We start from the raw sequence: 17,577 nt of genomic DNA, 5'->3' as shown, positions 1-17,577 counted from the left end.
AATTTCTGTAGATGAGAATGAATATTTACGTTGGGGAGTTGTAATACTAATTGAAAAAAATGGATAAGCGAAATATTATAAAGTTGTTAATTGAGATATATGGTCAAGTTACAACGGTTTTTTTTTCCTAATACTACGGAGTAATTTTTTACGGATAACTCTGAATAATATTTTGTATAATATGCTTAAGGATTAAAAGTCATATTGAAATCAAAAGTACTAAACATTTTTTCCACACGAATAGGGACATAGGGTAAAACAAGAAGCAAGATAAAAAAAACAAGAAGACAATTTAGGTTGCATATACTTTATGGAATATACTTTGCTTTTAACAAGGGATAGTTGTTACTTTGCAATGTCAAGTAAAATATATTGACCTGTAGAAAACAAAATGCTGGATTTCGTAACTATATGCTTCCGTACGGGCAATTTTTTTTATTTTTATTTTAAGTAATCATTGTAATTGTAATTGTAATGTAATTGTATGGAATATGATATATGATATGAAACGAGGGGATTGACATGCCGGTATGGTATATGATATATGATATGAAATGAGGGGATTGGTATGCCCTCTCGTTAATAGGCCTATCTTGAAGGTTTAGAGGACCCGGACTGGAAATACAACTTTCACTTCAGATAACTGCTTTCTTCGGCTCCCAGACTAAAGGCATTTGAGTGATTGCAGAACGTTTCTATACAATTGTGATGGTAATCCTGTAACTCGACCGCAACCTCCAGCCACCAAAAAGAGCAGCCATAATTTGAAGTATGTGCTGGCAGGAAGTTTTTGGTGGACTTGGTATCATTGAGCAATCTCTAGTTATAGATGAAGACCTAATGGACTATAGGTGTGGGCTGTAGCCATTGTTGCCAAGTCTTGCCTAAATCCAAAACCAGCAAAACGTCCTCAAATGGCTCATATCTTGAAAGCATTGTAAAACCCTTTTAAGGAACCGAAACCAAACAAATAAAGATGGTACCAACGGTGCAAAGCAAACAAAAGATTATAGATCAATCTTCTTCATATAACAATCTAAAACTTGTACAAAGAAAGGGCTTTGATACTATACCGACTGCTTAAGTGGAAATCGATGATACTAGTTTCACTACTAACATGACTAAAACTAGCAGAACGAAAGCTAATTAGCCAAGTTGACTAAACCTCTCAACGAAAAATTATATCAATGCGCCAATAGCTTCAAACCCTTTAGTCCTCGTGACCCATTTAAACCGAACCCATAGTATTTTTGTCTCAGAATATCATCATTTATGGAGGACCAAGTAAGTCCTCTGGCTATGCTCCCAACCCACATAAACCTGTCTGAAAAAGGATTAACCAAACTCCTATGAAATTCTTCTGCTCCTTCACACATAATTCCCTGTAAATTTTGATAATATGAGTGTAACGGTTGCAACAAAATTATGAGCAAAAAATAAATAAATAAAACGAAAATTTATGGAGTGATGGGGGATGTACTTCTGCCATGGCTTTGATCTTAAGCGTGAGATTGTTGCTAAGAATTATGATGTTTCGATCTGTAATTTCTGTACGTAAACGGATCGCAGTTTCAAGGACTTCAGATTCTAGATCGGATGAACGAATGATTTCATCGTCCATGTGAATCCACCATCTTGTTCTAGCCATACATTCTTCAATCCATTTCAATGCTAACGAGACCTTTTCTGCGTTTCGTTTCAATATAATATCTTGGCACTGTATGTTCATGAGTTCCCTTATGACTGAAATTAATCAAACATCAATGAACATTGTCAGCCTATTTAACCACACCATGGTAATCTTTTATGTGCAGCTTATTTTTAACAAAAAAAGGACTTATTACCAATTGTGGGTATGATAATCTGAGTCCCTTTGAGGCCTTCCAGAAGTTTTAAACGCTTCAATGATTCCACATGTAAAAGGCTGTTAGCATCCACAACCATGGTCCATCTTTTCTTTTCTCCACCCTGTATGTCCTAAAGATCAAATAGCATGAACATTTTCAATTAAAGTATAATACATAATAATTACATACAAATGAGAGCAATTGGCTATGTCTATTTAAATCATCATACTTGACTTTTTGCTGTTAAAGTGGTATAATAAATATTCACTCGAAGAGAAGTAAGCAAAGTATCTAATCATCATAATATGTTACAAAACTTACATGAGATGAATCAATGACGTTTTGAACGGTTTGAGGGTAGCAGCTTCCTTCCGTTTTCAGTTGTGTTGTTTTAATCTCTTTTTCTGATGAAGAAAACAATTGTTCTTCACAATAGACAAACGGATCAACCTTTTCTACATCATTCAGTGATCCATGAAGAAATTCACTATAATTCTCATCTACACTGTTTATTAACTGTTCTGAAAAACTAATATTGTTGTTTTCTTTATTGACAACAGGACTACTAACATCTTCCATCGGACCTTCTTTCAAAGATTTTACAGAAAAAGCATTAGGATCTTTGTTCTCTTCGTCTGGAGTATAAATCTCCAATTCAGTAATATTTTCAGCAGGCGTATTTCGTGGGCTCAATTGATCTAACTCAGTATCATCACAGAAAGACTTTGAGCTGTTTAGCACAGAAAACGGATCTTCGTTGATGCTCCCGTTAATTTCAAGATCAAATTCGTTGCTCAAATTATCTCTCAACCAGTCCGACCCATCTGATTCAGATGACGGAAAGTTTAGCACGGAAGATGGATCTTCATTGATGCTTCCATTATTTTGCATCTTAAATTCATTGCTCAAATTATCCATCAACCAATTCAACTCGTCTTCTGAGAACTTTAGGTTGACAGAATACTGCATATTAGATGTAGTTTCTGACACAAGTGAAGGCTGATACAAAGCAGTATCATCTTTATGAGTTTCATGGTTCGCCATCTTTAATTCATCGTTCAGACCATCAGAATCTTCTGTTGCAGATAGATTAGATGGACTTGTGCATTCAATCTTGGTATCATCACATGAAGAAGTCAAACAATCTGGATCAGAAGATGTCAACAGGTTCGATATCTTCACAGGCGAATCATGACATAAAGGTTTTGAGCAGTTCGGCTCAGAAAATGGATCGTTTTTGATGATCTCGTGATTTTGCAGCTCAAATTCTTGATTCAAATTATTCCTTAACCAATTCATGTCATCTTTTGATTCAGATAACAAGAAATTTGGCTCGGAAAATGAAATTTCTTCAACGATTCCATCGTTTTGCAACTCAAATTCGTTTATCATATGATCCGCCAACCAATTCAACTCATCTTTTGATTTATTTAGGCTGACTGAATCTTCAATTGCAGATATAGTTTCTGAGACAGTATGTGTAGGCTTAATCAAAACCTTGTCATCACAGAATAACAGGCCGTCTTTATCGGTTTCGCGATTGAGCACCTTCAACTCAGATCTCATATTGTCATTTGACCAATCAGACTGAACCTCTGATGCGTTCAGACCATCAGAATCATCTATTACAGATATAGCTCCATCGCCTGCTTTCAGACCATCAGTATCATCACTCGAAAACGTTAAGCAGCCCGGATCAGAAGACGTCAATAAGTCCAACTTTTTAACAGGCGAATCATGATGAATCACGTCGGATAATGACAACTCAGAACGCTCCAACTCATCTTCCGATACGTGATATTTAAGTTCCTCGTCCTATTGCAATCAAGAAAAAGTTCACACGTAAATAGGCATTTCATCGAACACCTTACAGGCACAAAATAATCACCCCAAAGTAAAAAGTAACAACAGTAAATGCAACTCATAATCACCTGATTTGTTTCTTCTTCTTCTTCACCTTCTTTAATTGTGTTCATCATAGACATAAACTGTCCATCATCATCGAATGCACGACTCGCAGGAACCCAATGCAACTCGTAAACCCTACTCGAACCACCCAGTTTCATTGTATCTCCCTCTTTTAATTCCACATGAACCCCTGGTTCAATCCTCTTCCCAGACACCCAAGTTCCATGAACTACAAATTCAAATAACCAAATAAGTAACCATTTCCCATAATTGAATAAACAGATGATTTTAAATTTTACCTGATGATAGATCGAATACAGAGAGCGAACGTGTAGACGGATTCGAGTGGATACGGAGATGGTGTCTGCTGATACTTGGGTGTTCAAGAGTAATGTTGCAATCAGGGTGGCGTCCAACAATCAAGATCTGATCGTCAGAATCTTGATTACTTGGTGATTGTTTACTGTGTAAGAGATATATGTTCTTGAGGATTGAATTGCTTTTTAGTACAGTGAATACTGGAATTTCTTTCATTTTGATTTTGGAATTTTGATTATCTTCCATCGATGTGTGTGCGCTTTGAATTGAAATCAAGAAGTGTGTGTGCGTTTTGCAGAATGAAAAAGTGATGATGATGATGATTTGGGGTTTTGGTTATTTTGGAATTAAAATTAATAAAATTCTACCGTTTAATTTTAAAGAGTTACGTTAGGCCCGTTAGGAGGTGGGTTTACGGACAATTTTGAAATTCAAAAGGAGGGAAATTGTACCAGAAACGATTGATTTTATTCCATTAAATTCGGAATTTAAGTACAAAATGCATCCCTTTTTTTTTTTTTTTTTTTTTTTGGCAAAAAACAGGAATTGTTATAATTTAGTAGTTTATAACTACTTGTAATACCTATTTTGAAGAAATATGAAAGAAGAAAGAAGATAGTAGATTCTTATTCAAGAATGGTGTACCTACTGGTTACAATCGATAACATACTTATAGTACAATAATTCACTGTGCAGTTGGGTGGAACAGTAATATCCGTGATTCACCAAATATATTGATTCACCAAATTTTACTTTATCAAAAGTGTCGGCCACTACACCATGACACTTGACTTATAACACTCCCCCTTGGACGACAATTTTGTTTCACTAGAGATCAACTACAAGTTACTGCCTCGTTAAAAACCTTGCTAAAGAAAAACCCAGTGGGATAAAAACTTTAGCCAAGGGAAAAAGAGTGCAGCATATAGTTGACTCCCCCTCAAGTAGACATCGCTAAGTCGTTACATCTTTTGATCTTGCCTCATGCCAATATTGTGAACATGTGTTTTTTGATATATCCTTCTTTCATTTGTGCTATGCAAGCTGCATTATCTTCATAGATAGTTGTTGAATTTTTATCGCGTTCTAGTCCACAAGAATCAATAATGAGTTGTGTCATTGATCTTAACCAAAAACATTCCCGAGTGGCTTCATGTAATGCAATCACTTCGGCATAATTTGATGATGTTGCAACAAGTGTTTGTTTTTGAGAACGCCATGATTTTGTGGTACCTCCATTTAGTAATACATATCGAGTTTGAGATTTATCTTTATGAGGATTTGATGAATGACCTGCATATACATAATCAACCAAATCTTGTTTTAAGCGTTAGAATAAAATAATTTTAAATTGGCAGTTCCTCAAGGGTATCCAAATATGTGTTTGATCCCGTTCCATTGTCATTTGGTAGAAGTTGAGCTGAATCTTGCCAACAAATTAGCTGTAAGAAAAATGTCAGGTCTTGTACAATTTATAAGATACATAAGAACCTCAATTGCACTAAAATATGGAACTTCCGATCTGTTAAGATTTTCATGATCTTCGCAGGGATGAAATAGATCAGTGTCAATATTGAGTGATCTAACAACAATAAGTTTGTCTTTAAAAAATGTTTTAAAATCTTTTCGGTATAAGTTGTTTGATGTACAAGTAAACCATTAGGCATATGCTCAATATGCAATCCAAGGTAATACTTGGTTTTTTCAAGATCTTTCATTTCAAAATAATTCTTTAGAAGTTGAATGATTTCATAGATCTCTTTATTTGTTCATATGATTTTAAGAACATTGACATAAATAACTACGATATATATCCGATCATTGTTTTTCATAACAAAAACACATGTGCAAATAAGTTTATATGTATACACTTTTCTTATCAAGTAATCACTTAATCAGTTATACCACATACGTCCCGATTGTATATACCCATATAAAAAAAAATCTTTGTGATTTAATAGAATACATTCCCTTGGGTTTTGCATTAGATGCTTGTGATACCTTAAACCCTTCAGGTATATTCATGTATATCACTATCAAGTGATCCATACAGATAAGTAGTTACAACATCCATGAGATGCATTTAAGTAACTACCAGGTTGATTAAGTATCTAATAAGTAATTGTATCCATTATAGGAGGATAAGTTTTCCTCATAATTCATTTCCAGTCTTTGTGGGAAATCTTGAGTTACAAGTCTAGTATTGCCTTGTAACTTCACTTGCACATTTCTTTTTCGGATAAAAATTCATTTGTATCTCATACGTTTCACATCTTTAAAAGTGATAACGATCGATCCAAAAACTTTTCTTTTATTGAGCGATTCTAATTCAGCTCGTATTGCTCCTTTCCATTGAGCTCAATCATATCTATTTTGATATTCAATGATAGATTTTGGTTCTAGATCATCATCTTTATTCATGATGTCATTGTAATATTATATGAAAATATCTCATCAAGATTTTTCATTTCATTTCGGTTCCATAATATTGCATAATTTATCGCAATTTATGTATTTACATTTATCAATATCCTCTGCAGAAGGAATATTGATTTGTTGTTCTTCTTGAACACTTTCTTTTACCTCATTATCAGCTGATTTTATTTTTCGAGGATTTTTATCTTCAGAATTAGTTGATCTTCCACGTTTGATGCGTGTCAAAGACTCAACAGTGACATTATTGCCAGCTTTTGGAATTTCAGTTCGAGTTGGAGCATTTACTGCTGGTATATATGATTTAGTCACTCTTTTTTTTTTATATCTGTAAATGCATCAGGTAATTGATTTATAAGTTCTTGCATATGCATTATTTTTGAACTTTCATTTCGCATTCTTTTGTGCGAGGATAAAATACCTTAATTGATGTTCATACTATGAAATATCAAAATGGTCCACATGATGGATGAATTGGTCCATATATATCCTTTTACCATATGCATTTTTTAATCATATGTGCTGCGCTTTTCATCATATGCACTTTTCATCATATGCGCTTTTAATCATATGCGCTGCGCTTTTCATCATATGCGTTTTTCATCATATGCGCTTTTAATCATATACACTGCGCTTTTCATCATATGCGCTTTTCATCATATGCGCTTTTAATCATATGCGCTACGCTTTTCATCATATGCGCTTTTCATCATATGCGTTTTTCATAATCCTAAATCATCAAATCATTATCTATCATTACAACCACTTACATAATCATCAACATCTTCATCATCGTTCCATTTATCAATCCATCTATCATCATACGTATCACCATAACCAATGTCATCGTATAACATATCATTATATATCTCGTCTGGCCTAAATTGTTTTCGGCCCAAAATCAGTTTCTTAAGCACAACTATTCACTAGCCCAATTAGAAAATCAGAATAGATTAATACGGTCCAAGGTGCAACACTTTTGTATTCCATAAACATTCAGTAACAATAAAATGGGATGTGTACGTATACTTTGGGTTTCGTTTGTTCCAACAATCAATTAAAGTTTAATAGCAACTGCCATCTAATTGTTTGGAATAATAAAATACACAACAATTAGCTGGAAAGAAAAATATGTCGGTTTATGTTTGAGGTTAGTAGTGATCAACATTTTCTTCAATGGGACCTTCCATCCACCAACTTATTTTAACATCATTCATATTCCCACTATCATACATCTTATCCTCTATTAACTCATCACTCTAAATATTGTATTTATTTATCATATGATCATAATGATAAAGATACACAATTAGCTCAAGTAATTAATGGACACTCTAGTTGAATATTTACGCTCATGTAAATATTATCTATCACTTTCACACACATATATTATAATATCATTCCATTCAAGTTGGGTATTTATTCTCGTGTAAATTTTTGTACTATTATTTTCTTTTGCTTTATGTGATTGGAATCACAAACCCCACTTGCCCATTTGCATCCGTGATTTAGGGAATTATTGTGATAATTATATAAATATACTGTTAGACAAAGTTTGAAAGTGACATTTACTATTTCATTTGTCCTTCATAGTCATTTGTAATTTTTTCATTTTTTTTATTCATATTTTAACCAACCAATTGTCTGCATTTGTCCACCAGAAACATAAAAATGACAAAATTGTCCCTTAATTTATATCCTTTATACTCACCTCTTTAACCTTCCCCTCAAACCTTTGCTATATTAACCTTTGTTAAATAACTATTTGTCAGAAAGAAAACAAGCAATATCTATCCACCCGTATTCCAACCAGGATCCATTTAGACCCGATTTTTCTAATTACTCACTTGACATAAAGTAAAACTTTTAGTCTGAAACATGTGATACTCGAGTGAGCTAAAGGTCTTTTTTCTTCTTAAAGTTTTAAATATTTTACATTTTCTTTATTCAATTTGAATTAGAATGATAAGAGTGTTATATATTTTAACGTACATAATAGCAATTATTATCAACTTTTACAAACAGTTTAGAAAAATAAATTATGTGAAGTTAATTGATTAAATTATAGAAACTGACTTAAGCGAAGATGATAGGTTTAAAGTTCCTTTTTTTTGTAATTTTGTTAAGCACAATACATTTAAAACAATTTAATGGCATACTTATGATTTTGTACAACAATAACCATTCCAGCCGCTTTAATTTATTTTCGTTTCACTGGCCCAGCGGCCCGACCATCACTAGTTGTTACTATTTTCATTAGCAACGTCACTTTTAATGGTCATCTTGGTTGGCCATAAAATATCACTTTGTCCCACTTGACTAATTATTAAAACGCCATAATTGAATACTCCTAAAAATGTCGCCATGAGTGGTAATTGTTTTACATGCACAACATTTCCTAATTTAACTTCACTAATAGGTGGTGGGGTTATATGATGATGAATTGGCTTTGTGGGGTTCGGTTATAAAGAATTAATCAAGTTAAAGCCATGAACCATCATCCTTTTTCCTTTTTGACTATACTCATAAATTAACAAGTGGTTTACTTGCTTGTAATCTGTCAGTAATCAGTGAGTATATCACTTTATATGTTTTGGTAATATTAAAATAATAAGGTTAATGATGATGATACTTGGTAACCAACGAAATTCAACAAACCAAGTTGAAACAAATGTCTATACATAGGCCATGCCTTTTTTTCGGAAACTAATGAACTACGTGGTTGACAAGATCCTATTTACAATAAAGTCTCTTAGTTTGGTTCTTTGTTGAGGGCTCATAGGCAGAATCTCAAGGAAGATTATTTATATTTAAATTTTGGTATTAAAGGAGTTAAGCAATATCTTTAAAATTTGTTAAAAAAAAAAATACTTCCAAGTAAAATTAACAACGATTCTACTTTGACGGAAAAAGATGAATGAAAAATATTGTAAACGCAAACCTATATTATAAACCTATATTATAATTATGTCAAGTAAATTGTTATTTATTATTTTGCGACAATTCTAGTGTGTCTAGTGCAAAGTGCAAACAGATGCGATTTCTTTAACTATCATTAAATAATAGACCATGTATAATTATATAATTTAGGCTTTGTGTTTGTTAATATTCTATATTATTTAAGTGTTTTTCTTAAAAAAAAAAAACAGGGTAACTGGAATCACACGCGTGTACCACAATTGATTCAATATTGGCCCCTCCAATAATCCGGTCGCCCCACCAGTTTAAAGTGATTGACAAAGTAATAGAAACAACAAGCACATCCTTTTCTTCCTTTACATCTAATCATCCACTAAGCTAGCCTTTAAAAACTCCTCATCCCATTACGAGTACTTATTCACTACAAATGCATCCTTTCTATCTTAATCACCTTTTTGTTTTATTGTTTAAAGGTAGGAGGGAAACGTACCAAAAATAATAAGTTTTTGGTTATATGTCAAGAAAGGGTGGTTTCGTTTGATAAAAGAAGAGACGAAAGAAGAAAATAATAATAATAATAAGGTTGATGATGGTTGTAGACGAGAAACAAGAGTACATAAATGGATGATGGTTAGAGTGAAAAGGTGATGAAGCTAAGGTTGATTTGTTTCTCGGTTTAGTGTTCTCGAACCATTACAGCAGCTTACGAGCAACAATTTGTCGAGCATTTCAGAGTGATACCCGAGGTGGGTTTTTAATTTAGGTGTAAGTAATATATGTATATCTATCTTAATATATATATCTCTCTCTCTCTCATTTTAGTTTGTATTTATTTTAAGTAGTTATATTATAAGTAGAGTAGATATAGATTAAAAGGTAGGAGTATACAGAGAGACAACACTCAAATTCATCTTCATATTTCTCAGTTCTATTTTCATATCGTACGAAGTTTTAATAAATGTAATTAAATAAATAAGTTGAAGTATTATAAGTTTGGGTTTTTATTCGCGTGTACGGATGTAATATTTAAAGTTTCTTTTGGAATACCTGATGAGTATAACTCAGTGGTGGAAGAACCCTAGCTGATAAATTCTTGATCAGAAGACAATTTAGAGGTTTCAAGTTTTTCCGGCGGTTTCAGCGGCGGAAGACGGTGGCCTGTGGGAATCTTTAGAGGTGGAAGTGGTGGTTGAGCAACTCGAAGAATTACCTTAATTATACGTAGCTCTTCGTGCTGATAACGTGTTATAATTTAGTAGTTTATAACTACTTGTAATACCTATTTTGAAGAAATATGAAAGAAGAAAGAAGATAGTAGATTCTTATTCAAGAATGGTGTACCTACTGGTTACAATCGATAACATACTTATAGTACAATAATTCACTGTGCAGTTGGGTGGAACAGTAATATCCGTGATTCACCAAATATATTGATTCACCAAATTTTACTTTATCAAAAGTGTCGGCCACTACACCATGACACTTGACTTATAACAGGAATAATATTCTCTACCTTTTACAAACCGTAAAGGTCAAGTCCGACTTGTCACACTCACATGTACTCCTCATCAGTTATGCCACGTGTATTTTTTCAATTGAATACTACTTTTTCATTTTACTCCTTAAAAATGACACCTGGCCCAATGAAAATCTCCTCTCTCTCAAAGATTGAAAAACTGCAACACCCCTCTTTCTTTTTCTGTTGACAAGAAAAACCCCATCGTCGATTACACCGACGATCATGGTCTGTAGCCGCCGTATTGTATGTCTCCGTAATCACCGCTTAATCCGTCGCCTTTTTCTGCACAATAACGTATAAATTTTGTAATCGTTTATGCCAGAAAGTGTAACTATGCTTTGCAGCGATTTAGGGTTTGCACGTTGTTCATCGCCGGTTTGAATTTATGATTTGCCAAAATCAAGTTAGGATTTGGAGATTCACTGACGCGATTTAGGTAACACGTATTTATTTTCTCGCTGATTGTGAATAATCGATTCTAATTGTTGGCAAATATTAGGGATTTAGTTGACTGATAAGTTTTTGTATAAGTTTTTATTGACATTAATAAGCTTCTGTATAAGTTTTTGTTGACTGATCTCGGATATAATTTCTTAATTGTAGCGAGATTGAAAAAGTTGAAGCTTTCTGACATGACCTGCCGTCAAGGAGTTACTGAAGTGGCAAAAATGTGAGTCTATTTCTTTACCTACAATTGTTAAATCCCCTAATTCACATATAGACATAAACACGTTAATTTCTCATTTATATGTGCAACATGTATTTTTCTAAAGTGTTCCATCTTACTTCCATTATAGCAGTTTCGTTTTTTGGAATTTATACAACTTTCCATCCCTTTTGGCATGCACTACATCACTTTGTTTTTACTACCTTTTTGGGTCCGACCTTTAATAGTTTAATCTTTTGGGTAGTTCACCGACACTTTGTTTTACTGCCTTCGGTTGATTTTTTAATTAACCGACTTCTTGCATTTGTGTAGATTTTTTTCCATTGAAACCTTGGTTAAGATAACTGTTCGAAAAGATGGAACAATGTCACAACTAAGAACCTCTTGATTTTAAAACTAGAGAAGAGTACATCCTAGCCAAGGTGATTTCTCAACAATTTTGGATAAGATTACTTTGTTAGTTTGTTAAATAGCTTCCTAAAAGTTGATGTTAATGGGTATATTTGGGCTTTGGGTTATCACTAATGGGTCAAACAAAGTTAACTAAAATGGTAACTCAACTGGGTCAAAATATAATGGAGGTGTATTATTTATGTTTACAGCCTTTACGAGTTTATTATTATATAGGTTTAGTTTATTATCGTACTAAAGTCATTTTTGTAATCATATGTAAAGTGTTGAATTAATTCAGGGGTTCGCGTATCAACTGGAAGCCCATGTTGACAAGTATTAATATATCTATATCGGTTACAATATCTTAGTTGCTTAATAGGTCACAAAAGTCATGGGTGATCATTGGTTTAATAAGCCTCATTCTATAGACTAATCGAAAACTAAAATATGACTCATCTATAATAAGGGGATTAGGTCGAAATGGCTACGTTGATATAGTACGCCCATATCATGTTACTATTTTCCGACGTTCATTATAGGGATTGTCTATAGAAAGACAATCATATTGCTTCTTAGATGTTTATACATTAAAATTTGAACATGTATCATATTTGAAGGTTCATAGAATTGTATAAGTGTTTCGGGTTGTAGCTTAAGGAAAGACGACTTTGCTTCGACTAAGAGAGGGAAATGTAGATATAGGCTATAGCCAAAGAATCCACTGAAATCAACATATTAGCATCCTTATTTGATTTCAATACAACTTTTACTATTAATATACTTAGTTTTTTTATGACATAAGCTGAAATCAAGTTGACCTTATTTTTGGTGATTCTTTGTTTTATCTAGGTGAAAAAGTAATTAGAATGCGTCGTTTTTGAATTAATAAAAAACATGAAATTTAGTCTATACATTGTTTGAGTTTTCACTTTTCAGGGTTGAATTTAAATAGTGAAATCTCAGGTAACGTGACTGATGGTTACAAGGGCGAGATACCTCATCTTATATGTAATTTCACGCTCAAGTAAGATTGTCAAAAATTCGGATGATTATCTTAGTTTTTTACTTTTTGTGATGTACAAAATTACTCTTATGAGTTTCAGTTGAATAAAATCACTCTTATATTGGTTTTGATTTTGACTAACCTTTAGTTGCTATTATATCCAATAAAATAAATCACCAGTTTAAAAGGTAATGTTTTATGAATTGTATGAAATGTACTTAATATGTGGTAGTATTTCTACATATAGGTTAGGATTACTTGGCCATCGACTACTCCATTATTTTGCTTTGTGGTAGTATATCTAAGTAAAGTTTTGCATATTAAGTATGCTGTTAGTAATGTTTGTAAAAACAGTCAACTTTTGTTTTATTTTACTAATATGAAATAAAGTCTGCAATTTTTTTTCACTATCATGGTTATCATATTTTTGGTTTTCTCCGATCATTGTTGTCACCATTTGTTCTATAGTATCGTGTGATAGAGTTTCTAAACCACGTTTTTAAATTGGCACTCATGTTGCCTATTCAAGTCCCCCACTCTCTTTTAGAATCATCTTCAAATTTGACTAAAATGGAAACCCTACTTCATCACAAATTTGACTAAAATGGAAATTCGACATAAATGGGCATAATATGTAAGGTTATGATAAGTATTAGACAATTAACAGTTGTTGTATTTTTTACTTTAGTTTGCAGGAGAGAAGGCGTTTGATTGGTCGGGCAAGGGACGAGGTCAGCAACAATCGGTTTTATACGGGTTCACCTTAGTCATATTTTCACCCGTCATGTGAATACGTACTCACTTTAATTTTATCAAACTTTCAAAGTTCTCCAGGACCTAGATAAATGGGTAGAGTATTTATGAAGAATTATCTGACCTCATGATGTTTTGTGTTAACGCAGGATGAATTTTGGATAGATGTTCGATTTCCAATACGTATGAATAGAGGATGTTTCGTCTCGAACATGCCAGGTGATACCTTTAGATCCTGAACGAACAATAATATGATTTGTATTCTACTGTAAATATGGAAATTACATACCACTCATAAATAATTTGGCCGTTCTCGATTCAAATGGGTATAATGGGTCAAACTTGAATAAAATAGATAAAATGGAAATGGGTTGAAAGTTGAAACTGAATACAAGTGTTTTTAAAATGCATCGAGTCTTCAATTACCTTTTATTTAGAAAGTTAGATCATGTGATAATATTGTGTTTGTACAAAATAAGGTGTATGATTTCGTATTTGATTGTTGGATTTAATTTGGGTGTTCCGTTTTTTGATCTGCAAGTTTTTTTTTGTTTGATTTTCATGTATGTTAAAGTAGTTCTAAAGTTTATATATTTTTGGTGTCATACGATACAATATGTGGCTGCATTAATTTACCCTTATGCTTAATTAACGGATGCTTCTTATGTAATTTTACATTAAAATTAATTTAGCAGTTGCTTTCAGGCTATACGATCTTAGACAAACTGATTTAATGAAAGAGAAGAGGTTAGTTTTATTTGCTTGTTGGATCTCGATGGTGAAGTCAATGATTACCCAAACTGAACCTTATGGTGCTTTGTATTTCTAATATTATTTTTTTGGTATACAGTTAAATGAGATGGTAATAGCTCTATTACACGAGTCAGATTTGGTATTCTCCGAAGACGTTATTAAAATTATAGTCGATAAAACGTTCAGTGATGCAGACACAAATGGGGATGGAATGATATATGAAGAAGAATGGAAACAATTTGTATCAAAAATTCATTTCTCAAAAAGAACATGACCCTCTGAAGTAAGTGTCAAACCGGCCGCGCCTAACCTACATATACTCTTTTAGCCATCTTTTTATAATTTTTTTGTGAGATCATTTGCATTAAAATAAAATTAAGGCAACTCCCTCCCTGCTGTTTGACCCTTTTCGCTCTCAGTTAGTTTTTATTCGGCCCGTTTGATATCAAACACAACCAAAGTTCGACCCATCTATAAGTATTTGGAACAAATTGATCTTGGTAAATTGATCTCGGTAATTTGATATCGAACACAGCCAAAGTTCGACCCATCTATAAGTATTTGGAATAAATTTATCTTGGTAAATTGATATCAAACACAGCCAAAGTTCGAACCCTGTTTTTTATTCGACCTTAGATTTGTTTATGATACACGTTGAAATTCATCTTGGTAAATTTTACTTTGCTTAAAGTAACTGCTTATACATATAGTTTGTTTTTATTCATATGTATTATTCTACACACCCTCAGCCCATTTTGACACCTGAAATGTTTATTGATTTTTTTTTAATAGTACTTTTTTGGCCATATTTTACAGATCCGGATTTTATTTACTAGGTTTTAAGTAGTTTGATTAAGAGTCATCGTGCAATGCACGGGCTCTTAAAGTCTAGTGTATTATAAGACAATTCACAATATGTATTACAAAATGCATCCTTGGTAACAAAGTAGTTACATTAATAATACTAGTTTTTTAGTACATGTATATCCGACTCACTATATGAGCACTAATCTCATAACGACTAGTTACTTTATGATTAGTCCGAAGTCGAGAGGTTTTAGGAAAAGCATTTTTTAAGAATAGTTGTTAGTAACTGTGGTGGTTGTAAATTTTCTACGATAATATTTGTATACATTATACTTTTGTGAGTTTATCTAAAGATAGCCCTAAGGGCTATCCGTAACACCTTCGAACATGCATAATATGGTTGTACTTTATTAATAACTATCCACTCTCTACACATAACCACCTCAAAGTACAATATATTCATGCTTTAATTTATTTGTTATGCATAGCCTTTAGGATTATGTTTAGAAAAACTCTTGTATTTAATAATGGTCATATCTATGTAAATGTTAAAATGTAAAGAAAGGATAAGAGATAAAGTAAGGAAAAAAACTTAAGGAAAAAAAAAAAAACGTTAGACTTGGTATTAGAAAATAGTAAAACGTTCTTTGAAGTATTTTTTAACGGGAACTGTAACGACCCGCCAAAATCGTTATTGACGCAGTACGTTATTCACCGGTTTCATTGCGAGGTATTGACCTCTATATGATACGTTTTGTAAACATTGCATTCTTTTGAAAAGACACACCATAAATGAATATCTAAATCCAAGGCTTTCGACATCTGATGATTTCTACATATAGACAATCACCGTAAATAATAGTTTACAATAATACATCCGTTGACAATACAGTCAAAATAAGATACATGGTGATGATTTTGTGAATGCAAAGTTTTCTCTAATAAAGCATGTATGACTCCATGCACATAGCTTGTATAACGTATAAGCAAACAGCGGAAGACTTCTAGAGACCTGAGAATAAACATGCTAAAAAGTGTCAACACAAAGGTTGGTGAGTTCATAGTTTTAATATTGTGCATAATCTGTATGTAAAGGTGGATCACAAGATTTCAGTTGTTTCATCCAAAAACGTTTATCAAAATATTCTACAAGATTGAGCACCCTGGTAACTAAACTTTAACGTATATCTAATAAGTACCCCTGTTTTAACATACATGCAACCAACATGTACAATACACGCAAACCAACGTGTACTAAACTCAAATAGCATACATCTGTTTTATAGTTCAGGCTAGGGTTTCTATACCTGGAACAGACGGGGATGTCAAGCCCTGTGGATCCATATACAACTACTCGCGCCCACCAGTTCTTATAACCGGCAGTTACTAGTTACCAAAGCTAAGGGATTTTCGGTTCAAACTCAGTGTAGAATTAAGTATGTACTTGTATCCATTGTGTTTAAAATAAAGTGCATGTATTCTCAGCCCAAAACTATAGATTGCAAAAGCAATTAAAAATGGAGCAAATGAAACTCACCTGACAACTTCAGAAATAAATCACAGAGACGTGACCGAATATCGGAATGCAAGTAACCGTAGACCTCAACCTAGAGAACATATGTTGGTCAATAAGTGTCTAATAAGCTAGGTCGGTCCATAGGGTAAGTATAGTCCTATTGCTCAAGTCCGACTCATAAATTTAGCAAAGTTTAGCAAAAGTCAACAGAAGTCAAAGTAAGTCAAACGCAAGTCAAACACAGTCAACATGGTCAACACAAATAAACAATCTCATAATATTACCCAAGTTGGTCAAATAGTCAAACATAAGTCAAACTTAGGTTATCTATTTTTACTTGGAAAAAAATATTATTTACATATATGTATTTTTTAGGTATTTTGCAGCTGATTCCGGGTCCCACCAACTTTGATATAATACCTTAGGTCATGACCATTGGAAAGTATATCATCCCACCTTTCTATAGACAGTTTATTTGATGAAAACGGAGTTACGGTTTGAAAGTTATGGCCTCGCGAAAATAGCCTCCCGAAACATAAACTGCTGATAAAATGTAAACTGCTGATAAAATGCCGTGTTCAAAATCAGCAACGATTACCCATTTGCACGCTTGTTTTAAACCTGTTTAGACTTAACAAAATCATACATATAATATATCGTTTTAAAGCATGTCGTAAATACTTTCAATACCAATTAATAGTTTTTATCCAGACTTAACTGATTTCAACTTACGAGTCCGCA

At 33.0% G+C, this 17,577-nt stretch overlaps 1 protein-coding gene and 1 long non-coding RNA gene across 8 annotated transcripts; one reads left to right on the top strand and one right to left on the bottom strand.

The window, feature by feature from the left end:
- Positions 1–1,061: 1,061 nt before the first annotated feature.
- Positions 1,062–3,832, bottom strand: LOC139889166 (uncharacterized). The gene is made up of 5 exons (XM_071872127.1): positions 3,779–3,832; positions 2,169–3,662; positions 1,845–1,977; positions 1,481–1,743; positions 1,062–1,382 (listed from the first exon to the last, which is right to left on the bottom strand). The coding sequence occupies exons 1-5, from the start codon at positions 3,830–3,832 to the stop codon at positions 1,185–1,187; spliced, it is 2,142 nt and encodes a 713-aa protein (XP_071728228.1). The 3' UTR covers positions 1,062–1,184.
- Positions 3,833–11,107: 7,275 nt separating this feature from the next.
- On the top strand, positions 11,108–15,268 carry LOC139892328 (uncharacterized). 7 transcript variants are annotated; one of them, XR_011774038.1, is made up of 7 exons: positions 11,147–11,380; positions 11,548–11,614; positions 11,924–12,033; positions 13,696–13,801; positions 13,910–13,979; positions 14,466–14,507; positions 14,611–15,268. It is a non-coding gene; the product is annotated as an uncharacterized lncRNA (long non-coding RNA). The 7 variants fall into 7 exon arrangements; XR_011774040.1 differs by having other exon boundaries at positions 14,456–14,507; XR_011774039.1 differs by having other exon boundaries at positions 11,108–11,187; positions 11,289–11,380; positions 13,910–15,268.
- The last annotated feature ends 2,309 nt before the right edge of the window (positions 15,269–17,577 follow it).

The sequence above is a fragment of the Rutidosis leptorrhynchoides genome, chromosome 2, assembly GCF_046630445.1.
Source record: "Rutidosis leptorrhynchoides isolate AG116_Rl617_1_P2 chromosome 2, CSIRO_AGI_Rlap_v1, whole genome shotgun sequence".
NCBI classification, from domain to species: Eukaryota; Viridiplantae; Streptophyta; class Magnoliopsida; order Asterales; family Asteraceae; genus Rutidosis; species Rutidosis leptorrhynchoides.
The sequence above is the reverse complement of the archived record's forward strand: the minus strand, read 5'-3'. Positions and strand labels throughout refer to the sequence as shown.